The 12,500-nt window shown below is 39.1% G+C and overlaps 1 protein-coding gene across 1 annotated transcript in view; it reads left to right on the forward strand.

The window, feature by feature from the left end:
- LOC307167264 (cytoplasmic dynein 2 heavy chain 1-like) overlaps positions 1-12,500 on the forward strand; it is a gene marked incomplete at its 5' end in the record, with an annotated part of 101,921 nt that overhangs the window by 61,517 nt on the left and 27,904 nt on the right. Inside the window, 8 exons of the mRNA XM_079886251.1 lie at positions 70-204; positions 310-453; positions 828-917; positions 3,191-3,256; positions 3,442-3,492; positions 3,578-3,655; positions 4,369-4,500; positions 4,580-4,652. Coding sequence (XP_079742377.1) covers positions 70-204; positions 310-453; positions 828-917; positions 3,191-3,256; positions 3,442-3,492; positions 3,578-3,655; positions 4,369-4,500; positions 4,580-4,652 — 769 coding nt within the window. The remainder of the gene's footprint in view (positions 1-69; positions 205-309; positions 454-827; positions 918-3,190; positions 3,257-3,441; positions 3,493-3,577; positions 3,656-4,368; positions 4,501-4,579; positions 4,653-12,500) is intronic.

The raw sequence follows: 12,500 nt of genomic DNA on the forward strand, positions 1-12,500 counted from the left end.
TCCTGGATGTTTTTCTCCAAATATGCAGCAAAGAGTGTGTGTTTTGTGTGTGTGTGTATGTGTGTGTAGACTCTGGCGACGGCTCAAGGCAATATCCTGGAGAATAAGGAGCTGATTGAGTCTCTGAACCAGACCAAAGCCAGCAGTTCTCTGATCCACCAATCACTGACTGAATTCCACCGCCTGCAGACGTCCCTCGACCAGGTGATGCTGGGAAGAGTGCGATCATGACAGAGATAGCGGGAGTGACTGAAACAGCAGGTGGCAGCAGAGTAACGTCCGTCTGTGTGTGTGTGTGTGTGTGTGTAGGAAAGGGACGCGTACCTGCCACTAGCCGAGACGGCCAGTAAGATGTACTTTGTGATCAGGGATCTGTCCAAGATTAATAACATGTACAGGTTCAGTCTGGTGTCGTTCCTGCGACTGTTCCACCGAGCGCTGCAGAACAAACAGGTGACGTGGAAACACACCTCACACACATGCACTGGCAAAAGAATGCATTCTCTGTGTTGAGACGAGATGTACTGTATATCTTGTTAATATATTAAACGTAGCATGTAGGAAGAGTATTACAAGGCGTTAGTATAAGCAGGACATCCCCTTACTTGGAGAATGGATAGAGATTGTTAAAGAAATATACAATATGGAAGAATTTACTTTTATTTTGAGTCTTAAAAGGACCTATTTGTAAAATACTGGAAGAATATATATATATTTTTTCTGTTTTCCTTAATGCTGTATGCTTGAAAAATCACTAAAAATACAGTAAAAAAAAAATCACTAAAATGAATGCTGCATTAGTGAAGTGAACTGTGTGTGTGATGCAGGAAAGCGAGAGCACCGATGTGAGGATCTCCACGCTGGAGAACAGTCTGAAGAACATGGTGTATGAGTATATCTGCCGCTCACTCTTCAAGGTAACACACTGAACCCCTTCTTATGTTCCCATTGAGACGACCCCGCCCACCTAAAACCCCCAGCACCAATCAGAGCCCTACTGATGTTCCCATAGCGATGACCACACCCACCTAAAACCCCCAGCACCAATCAGAGCCCTACTGATGTTCCCATAGCGATGACCATGCCCACTTAAAACCCCCAGCACCAATCAGAGCCCTCCTTATGTTCCCTTAGCGATGACCACGCCCACTTAAAACCCCCAGCACCAATCAGAGCCCTCCTTATGTTCCCATAGCGATGACCACGCCCACTTAAAACCCCCAGCACCAATCAGAGCCCTCCTTATGTTCCCAGAGCGATGACCACGCCCACTTAAAAACCCCAGCACCAATCAGAGCCCTCCTTATGTTCCCATAGCGATGACCACGCCCACTTAAAACCCCCAGCACCAATCAGGGCCCTCCTTATGTTCCCATAGCGATGACCACGCCCACTTAAAACCCCCAGCACCAATCAGAGCCCTCCTTATGTTCCCATAGCGATGACCACGCCCACTTAAAAACCCCAGCACCAATCAGGGCCCTCCTTATGTTCCCATAGCGATGACCACGCCCACTTAAAACCCCCAGCACCAATTAGAGCCCTCCTTATGTTCCCATAGCGATGACCACGCCCACTTAAAACCCCCAGCACCAATCAGAGCCCTCCTTATGTTCCCATAGCGATGACCACGCCCACTTAAAACCCCCTGCACCAATCAGAGCCCTCCTTATGTTCCCATAGCGATGACCACGCCCACTTAAAACCCCCAGCACCAATCAGAGCCCTCCTTATGTTCCCATAGCGATGACCACGCCCACTTAAAACCCCCAGCTCCTATCAGAGCCCTCCTTATGTTCCTATAGCGATGACCACGCCCACTTAAAACCCCCAGCACCAATCAGAGCCCTCCTTATGTTCCCATAGCGATGACCACGCCCACCTAAAACCCCCAGCACTAATCAGAGCCTTCCTTATGTTCCCATAGCGATGACCACGCCCACCTAAAACCCCCAGCACCAATCAGAGCCCTCCTTATGTTCCCATAGCGATGACCACGCCCACTTAAAACCCCCAGCTCCTATCAGAGCCCTCCTTATGTTCCCATAGTGATGACCACGCCCACCTAAAACCCCCAGCACCAATCAGAGCCCTCCTTATGTTACATGTTAATTAGTCGCATGACTTTAGGCAAAGTCAAATTTTTAAAAACTTTATTTTATAAAAAGTTTCAAAAGTTTTTTATTTATTTTCTTACATGACAACTGGCTGCCACTCAATAAATTGGTCACATGACTTGAGGCAAAGTCAGTTTTTACTTTTTATTATTATTATTATTATTATTTATTTTTTCTTGCATGATAACTGTCTGCCACTCACTGAATTGGTCACATGACTTGTTGAGGCAAAGGCAAAATTTATTTTATTTAATTCCAAATTTTTTTTTATTTGACTTTATTTTCTGACATAACAACTGGCCCCCACACATAAATACAAATTTAAACTGAACTAAACCAAAGCTGAAATAAAAATAAATGAAACCTAATATATACATATATATAAAATAAGAATAATGACAGAAGCACATAAAATGACCAAAAATTAAGCCAAAAATTTGAAATATAAAAATAAAAGCTAATTCATCATATTAATAAAAACTATAATAGTATCTAAATAATGATAAAAACGCTGTTCTGGCAGTGTTTTAGTGTTCAGTCAGCTTTGTACAACGCTAACACTTCAATATTACTTAATTATTGAACTGATGAAGAAATTATGAATAATTTTTCCATGAAAAAGAGGGTAGTTTTTTGCTAGCCTTATTTGTCACATCCAGTCCTGCTCTGATATTTGTAAATGAAATCATTTTATTCCAAACAGACAGTGAAAATAAAGTTGATGCAGCACAACGAAGCGAGGAGTGTTAGTCCGCGCGCTGAATGTGTTCGGCATGTCGACAGCTTCATTGATTCCAGCGACAGTGATCTAGTTTTGGTGTGCGTCGGGCTAGCCTGATTGAGCTGTTGTTTTACGTGGGAAGGAGACCGATTTTCCCTGCACAGAACCTGCGTTTCTTCAGTGGGAGAGCGTGAACGGGCCTCCAGCACTGGCAGTGTGTCACATTCATTCATTTCAGCATTCATTCGTTTATGCGTTTGGCAGACGCTTTTATCCAGAGCCATTTAACATTGTATTTCAGGGATAGATGTTATCAGTTCATGCATTCATGTTCTGTGTGTCCGTTTTACAGGCGGATCAGCTGATGTTTGCACTGCACTTTGTGAAGGGAATGAACCCAGACCTTTTCCAGGAGAATGTAAGTGTGTGTGTGTGTGTGTGTCTCATAATGAATCCTGAAGGAATGATAACGTCTCTGTTTTGGCTCGTCTTCAGCAGCGACTCTGACAAGACAAATATGTTGTCATTAGCCCTTCCAGTAAAGCACAATAAAACTGAATGACTCGTGTGTGTTTGTGGCGCTCTGATGACTGTGTCTCGCAGGAATGGGACGTGTTCACTGGCCTGATCGTCGCAGACATGGTTCGGAAGACGGTATGAATCGGTTTTTTAGGTTTTTCTTGATGAAATGACACTCATCTCCTCTCTTCAGTCATATAAATTCTCTCTCTTTCTTCAGGACTCCCAGAAGTCTCTGCGGGAGCAGTTTCCGTCTTGGATTGATCAGGAGAGGCTGATGGCTGTGGCTCTGCTCAAGGTAATTTGGGTCCTATGATATCCATGAAACGGAAACACGGAAAACAGTCATAAAAAAATTAATTTACAGTATAACGCAGGATGTCATTGAATTTGGCAAGTGACTTCATGTGCAGAGCCGCTCTGAGAGTCTCTTCAACAACATTTCACAAGTTCATTTCAGAAAAATAATATTAAATACAGGAGCTCAAAGGTCTTCAGGACAACCTGTCAAAATAAAAGTTTTGAAATTATGACAGAAATGTATTGCTGTTATACAGTAGAATGCACTTCTCGAAGTAATAATGATCAAAACAAGTTTTTACAACTTTATTTTTTATGGAATATCACACAATTGTTTTAATTTTAACAGTAAACCTCTATTGTGCAGCACTTTGTTTGTCAAAATGTTTCATTTGAATTTTGTTACATTTTAAAAGGTTTTAATGCCCTACATTTACCACCATTTTTGATAATAAACTTGTTAAATCATGAATCCAGAAATGTAAAAACAGACAGAATTAAATTAAAACAACACAGAATTACAAAAAAAAAAAAAACCATTTTTAATAAAATGTTAAATTGTATAAATGTCTTTATTTTTAATTAATTAGACATACTTTTTGATTACTAAAATGTAATTTAACCATTAAAACAAAATAAAACCATAAAATCCAAAAATGACAAAAATCCAACTAAATGACTAAATGTCGGTTTCTCTCCGTGTCTCTCCAGAGCACCTTTCCAATGTTGTATCAGTCTCTCTGTCTGGACGACGCAGACCTGTGGCTCACATTCTCACGTAGTTCCTGCTGCGAACAGGAAGTCCCGCCTCCCATTGCCAAGAAGATCTCCCTCTTTCAGCAGGTCAGCTGTCAATCAACAGTACGCACCAATCAGAGTGCTCAGATTAAGCTTACTCTTTATTCCTCCGTTTCTTTCTCAGGTGTTGGTGGTCCAGGCGTTACGGCCGGATCGCTTACAGAGTGCGATGGCAGCATTTGCCTCTCAAGCTTTGGGTAAGTGCAGAGAGACGACACACACACACACACACACACACACACACACACACACACACACACACACACACGTTTGTTTAGCTATACTTGTGAGGACCTCCATAGTCGTAATGATTTTAATAGTGTACAAACTGTATATTCTGTCCCCTTACACACACACACACACACACACACACACACACACACACACACACACACACACACACACACTAACCCGACCCCTAAACCTACCCATCACACACACACACACACGTACACGCACACACACACACACACACACACACACACACACACTAACCTGACCCCTAAAACTACCCAACACACACACACACACACACACACACACACACACACACACACACACACACACACACACACTCACCCACTAACCTGACCCCTAAACCTACCCAACACACACACACACACACACACACACACACACACACTAACCTGACCCCTAAACCTACCCATCACACACACACACACACACACACACACACACACACACACACACACACACACACACACACTCTAACTCAACCCCTAAACCTACCCATCACACACACACACACACACACACACACACACACACACACACACTAACCCGACCCCTAAACCTACCCATATCACACACACACACACACACACACACACACACACACACACTAACCCGACCCCTAAACCTACCCATATCACACACACACACACACACACACACACACACTGATCAGAATCAGGCATGTATAATCTATCTGATGGCTGACTCTCACTCTTTGTCATCAGTTTGTGTCTCTGGAGTTTAATTATGACGCATAGAGCGAACTCAACCTTCAGATATATTATAAATACATCTCACGCACAGCCTTCTGTGTGTGTGTGTGTGTGTGGTCGATACAGGGCTATTGATTTAGGTTTAGTCATCAGCTTATTATAACTTTCAAATTAGCCAAGCGTGAAACCACACACACACAATTACTGCTGATTGATGCTCTCTAGGGCCACTTCCAATGAGACACAATTAAAACCTGAGTAAACACTACATTCATCTCTTTTACCTGCAACACACACACACACACACACACACACAACATAATACTGACAAACCTGAGCACACAAACATGCACAATTAGCCTTATAATACTGTCAGCATAGATAGATAGATAGATGGATGGACGGATGGACAGACGATAGATAGATAGATAGATAGATGGATGGACGGATGGACAGACGATAGATAGATAGATAGATAGATAGATAGACAAATAGATAGATAGATAGATAGATAGATAGATAGATAGACAGACAGATAGATAGATAGATAGATAGATAGATAGATAGATAGATAGATAGATAGACAGATAGATAAATAGACAGATAGACAGATAGATAGATAGATAGATAGATAGATGGATGGACAGATGGACAGACGATAGATAGATGGATAGATAGATAGATGGACAGATGGACAGACTGATAAATTGACGGCTAGATAGATAGAGCGATAGAATAAAAGAACGATAGTTCAATTGACAGATGGATGGATAGATAGATAGATAGATAGATAGATAGATAGATAGTTTCTCAGAGACTGAAATGTTTCATCTGTATGAAGTTTCTTTTTCTCCCTCTTCATCTTCTCTAGATTTATTCTGGTTAATTAGTTCTTTTATTGGCGTCGGTGTGTGTTTTATTAGCTTGTCTAATGATTCCAGTGAATTACAGCAGTTCCAGTGATGAGCACTGGCGTAACTGTGGCGTGACGCACTCATAAAGCGGAGGTGCAGAAGAGTCAGTGTGAGGGTCTGCCAGCAGAGGGAGCTGTTCAGCTCCGGGTTTGAGGAATCTGCTGGTATTTTACAATTATCGATTCATGCTTGGACTTTATCTCTGATGTCCTTAAACAGCAGTTTGCCTCACTTATATGAGAAATTTATGAGTTAAATACCAATTGAACTCTTGACAGAAATGTGTTTTTAACGTCCTCTACTTCTCTCTTTTAATTCATCAGCTGTGAGATCAAAAACTGATCTTTTATTCGTGGCTTGTGCTCTAACATCAAAGCTGTCTGTGTAATGTTTGTAAAGATGTATTCATCTAATAACGCTACAGTTTTAGTTTAGATGGTGTGAACCGCCAGCAGACGTCCATCAGGAGAGCACAACTGATGGATTTGCCAATTTGTTCATTTCAATGTTGAATTGAATCCATCCTGAGCCAAAGCCCTGACTCACTCCATTACCTCTATGTGCCGATCGTGTTTCTCCAGTCTTAAAGGTTACGGATAGATATAGAAAAAATTAGGTAACACTTTATTTTACAGTGTCATTGTTACATATGTTACATGTAATTACTGTAGTAATAACTATAAATTATTATATTAATAGTTAGTTGCATTATTATTATAATAATTACATGCAACTAACCCTCAAACAAACCCTAATCCTACCCTAACCCTATAGTCAGTACATATAGTTAATATTACTCATCACTTAAATATATAATTACACTGTAACAATGACACCTTAAAATAAAGTGTAACTGAAAATTATTAGTGCTGTGCAACGATCAATCGCATCCAAAATAAATGTTTGTGTTTAAATAATATATGTGTGTACTGTGTATGATTATTTTGTATATATGAATACACACATGCATATATATATATTTAAGAAAAATGTGTTATTTATATATAAAATATTTATATATGATATAAATTATATATATATATATATATATATATATATATATATATATATATATATATATATATATATATATATATATATATATACAGTATTTAAGAAATATTTGCATGTATTTACTGTATATATATATATATTTATATATAATTTATATCATAAATATTTTATATATAAATAAAAAAAAATCTTAAATATAGGGGTGTGACGGTTAGTATATAACCGTGAGACCGACGGTTATAGTTGAACACCGTCATTACAACTCTATAACCGCCAAAACCGTGTTATTAAAATATTTTTTACAAACATTTTTTATCGTAGAGAATGTTTAAATACTAATTAAAAACAATTGTTAACAGTCTGTGTTATTAATGGTCTACGTCGTTTCCAACTGTATTTGATTCTTTGCCAAGTACCCCTTGACCGACCGCCAATCATTTGAGATAGAAAATAAAAGCTATGATATAACCTAGTGATGTGCCATCATTATGAGATTTATTAAACAAATGAAAAACATTTGCAATAATAAACATTAGCAATGAACATTTGCAATCGGGAGACATGATTTTGACCACTTCATTAAGTTTTGCTTAGAAAGCCTTTCTTTAAAGCGAATTTCGTTTTGTACAAATTGTATCTTAATTTTAATAAATGTTTCATCAACCAATTGCATGTATTTAATAAATAAATATAATAGGAGACAATATAATAACCGTGACATGGAGGCTCCGATGCGCCGCGTTCACTTGCATTGCATTGTGAAGTTGAACTAGAGCGCATCTCATGGTAAATGAATGAAACTCAGCGTAGGCCTATGCCTCATACATTAAATATCTTTGCTGCATCCTTTCTAGAACAGACAAGGGCTTTCTTGCGGCTCGCATCAGCAGAGCATTGCATCGTCCATAGACCGCAAAACAATCAGCGATCAGAAACAATCAGAAATTTGGTCAAAAAACGTTGGTGCGGATGATGAGTTTTGTGATGCGGTTGCGGATGAACTAATACCCCATCCGCGTATCTCTATTGATAACAACATTGAACACTACACAAATATTCATTTTATTCAAACTAAGTTGTCATATAACAGACGAACGTCGCATTTGACTCACGTCATAACCGCCATCACCAATTCTGAAACCGGCACACCCCTACTTAAATATATACATGCATGTGTGTGTATTTATATATTCAAAATATATTATAATATTATAAAATACACATATATTGTAAAATAATACAAAAAAAGATGTGCTTTTTTAAAATTATTTCGCTTCTGGTAGAAATCATGGACCATTAGCTTTCAGTGCCGGGTCGATGTTGCTGTAGCGAGGTTAGATGTTGTGGGAAGGAGGAGGCGGGAACCGGCGAACATTCAAAGACTTTAATAAACGTAAAATAAACAAATACAAAATGAAAGTAAAGACAGCAGCCCCTCACGGACAACTGCTGTCACACATGTGACCCTGGATCACAGAACCAGTCACGAGTCGCACGGGCATATCTGTGGCAATAGCCAACAATACATTGTATGGGTCAAAATTATAGATTTTTGCCAAAAATCATGAGGATATTAAGTAAAGATCATGTTCCATGAAGATATTTTGTAATTTTCCTACTGTAAATATATAAAACATGTATTTGTGTGAGTGAATGCAGCACAATCACCAACATAAATGAACAACTTTAAAGGATTTTTTTGCGCCCTCAGATTCCAGATTTTCAATAGTTGTATCTCGACCAAATATTGTCCTATCATAACAAACCACACATCAATGGAAAGCTTAATTATTCAGCTTTCAGATGATGTATAAATCTCAATTTCATAAAATTGACCCATGTGACTGGTTTTGTGGTCCAGGGTCACATATACCAAAACACAACATGTCCAGGCCTGGTCCTCTCTCATCCTTCACTGTCGTCGCTCCTCCATTATGCTTCCGCTCCTCCATGAGAGACTCGAGACCGGTGCGTCGCGCAGGTGTCGCTCATTATCAATCACGGCACCGGGCGCGCGCCGCTCTCCCACGGCCCTCGGCCTCGCCACCGTCACCCAAACCCACAGACAGCTGGCACTAAACCCTCTCTTCTGGGTTCATGCTGGGCGATGATGTGTAACCTTAGAGTCCTGGAAACAGCTCACAAATCATCAGTGTGAACAGCAGCCTTCTCATTTCCCAGCACTCTCCCTGTCTCCATCCCTCACACACACACACACGGGTCTCGTTACTGATAATACAGCAGTTTTGCCTTCACCGGCGGTTCCGCAGCCACATTCAGTGAAATTAATTGCCTAATTAGCAAATAAAATGGCTTGCTTGCTTGCCAGCGACTGTGGTTTAGTATGCAAGACATTTAGTCCAAGGGCGAACCATCGGTTAGTCTGTGATTAGCGTTTCCACTGTACTCTATAATTCATTTTTCCGAACATTATTGATTTCAGTGGAGGAAGAGAGAGGAGGACTATAGGGAGACTGAGATATATTTTAGTCTGCCTGCGGTCTCGGTTTGATCGTAGTAAAGCCAGACGAAACCTTGTAGCCTCGACTGCTAATGCAATGCTCGTTCGATGCGGCTCTTTGAATGAGCTCCTGAAACTCACCCTGTTTCTAAACACAAGATACTAGTTGAGGCTTGACATTCATGTGTTTGCTCATCAGCCACTGTGAACTAGTGGTTTTCCAAAGTTACCAGCCACTCAGCGTTTCCACTGGCCACCATTTTGACATCGATTCCATGGGGAAAAACTGCCATATAGATATTTTTATATTATCTCATAATTTGGCAGCAGGAATATTAGGCTGCTGTCACTTTAAGAGCTGACGCACGGATCCGTTATACTGTTACATGTGCGTTTTCTTTCTCAAATGTTACATTCACTGTTGTAAACACATAACTGACTGTGTTTACGCGAAAACTCGCCAAGACCGGCGTGATGATATTTTGTGTGTATTTGAGTGTTAATGCGTAATAAGCAGCGAAAAATAACTCTGCATAATGTAAATAATAATAATGCACTTTGGGTGTGAGCACAAAATCTGTGGGAATGAGTAAAATTATGCTCAATACGCGCAATTTCTCGCCTAAATTCAATCCCTGTAACACCAATAATATGAATCCGGAGTAAATCTGTCAGAGAGATGAGAACAGCTGGTGTCGTGTTTCATGCGGAAGAGTTTCAGATATTCCAGTATCGATATGTGTCAAAAAATCTATATTTTAGTTTAGTTTGCACTTAGTTTATTATTTCAGATGCCTTTTTAAAAAGACTACAATTGAAAAATGTATATTATATATAACATTCAATCCACTAAAGTGGCCAGAGGAGTGACTGTTACACATCACTGATGAAATACACACGCGTTTGGCCTGAACACTTTTACTCAGCAAGGAAGCATTAAATTGATCAAAAGTGACAGTAAAGACATTTATAATGTTACAAAAGATTCTGTTTCAAATAAATGCTGTTCTTTTGAACTTTCTATTTATCAGAGAATCCTGGAAAAAAATTATCACAGTTTCCACTTAAATATGAACTCTGATAATAATCATAAATGTTTCTTGATCATCAAATCATCATATTATACTGATTTCTGAAGGATCATGTGACACTGAAGACTGGAGTAAGAGTATCACAGGAATAAATTAAATTTTACAAATTATTCACATAGAAAATAGTTATTTTAAATGTTTATAATATTTCACAATATTTATGTTTTTACTGTATTTTTGATCATATAAATGCAGCCTTGGTGAGCAGAAGAGACCTCTTTCAAAAATATAAAAAGAAATCCAAACAGTGCACTGTTCCTTTAAGAAGAGTTTCTTATAGTTCTGCTTGGTTGGATCTCAGTATTTGATGGAGACTAAAGGTTGTGTGTGCGTGTGTGTGTGTGTGTGTGTGTGTGTGTGTGTGTGCGTGTGCGTGTGTGTGTGTGTGTGTGTGTGTGTGTGCGTGTGCGTGTGCGTGTGCGTGTGCGTGTGCGTGTGTGTGTGTGTGTGTGTGTGTGTGTGTGTGTGATGGAGGCAATCAGATCTCCTGATGACCACCGTCTCGCTTCCGTGGATATGATCAGAACTGTAGATTTTCCTGTAAACAACACACAGTTTTCTCCTGAAAGCGCCTGCAGAAGGCTCGACATGTCCAGGTCTCAGACGACACACACACACACACACACACACAGTCTGTCTCCCCCTAGGCTCACACACACACACACACCTCTCACAGGACATTCTTCGGTGCTGAAAACACCTTACGGTGTTAATTACCCTTCACGCAGGGGTCCTTCTGTTCCTCTCTCGTCTGTTTTTGTGTGTGTCGCTGCTCCTATCTGTCTTTTCCGTCTCTTTTTCCTGGTAAATGAGTTATAATTGTCTAGATCGAATGGGTTCGCTTGCAGGGTTACGCTGATGCTATAATTATTACAGCGCTAAAATAAATAATAACATTCCGCATGAATAGTGAAGTGGTCCGCTCCACTGCCATTATCTCTAATGCCGCGTCATGAGGAATTAAAGCAGAACTCAGTAAATCTTTAAGTAGGTCCTGACGAGCAGAAGACCTTCTCCCCCGCCTCTGCCATGAGGAATCACTGTGAGCCTCGGCCTCCGCTGACTCCGCACAGACACGCCGCTGAGAACATGACATTTATTTTGTTTTATTATGAACATTTATTATTTCTAGTTATAACATTTAACCTTCCAATTTGTATACATTTGTCTTACTAGATTTTTTTTATTATTTGTATAAATTAAAATGTTCCTTTTTCTTTATTATGAACCTTATTATATATAACATTTAACATGCCAAGTTGTATAAATTCACTTTTTATTTTTTATTTTATTCTTTTTTTTTTATCCCTGTTGTAACATTTTAACATTTCAAGTTGTATAAATTACCCATTTATTTTATTTTATTTTATTTTATTTTAATTTGATGTTTTTATCCCTGTTGTAACATTTTAACATTTCAAGTTGTATAATTTACCCATTTATTTTATTTTATTTAAATGTTATATTTTGTATCCCTGTTGATACATGCCAAGTTGTATAAATTACCATTTTACTTTATTTTATTCTTTTTTTATCCCTTTTGTAATATTTTAACATTTCAAGTTGTATAAATTACCCATTTATTTTATTTTATTTA

The sequence above is a fragment of the Squalius cephalus genome, assembly GCF_949319135.1.
Source record: "Squalius cephalus genome assembly, chromosome: 11".
In the NCBI taxonomy this organism is placed as follows: Eukaryota; Metazoa; Chordata; class Actinopteri; order Cypriniformes; family Leuciscidae; genus Squalius; species Squalius cephalus.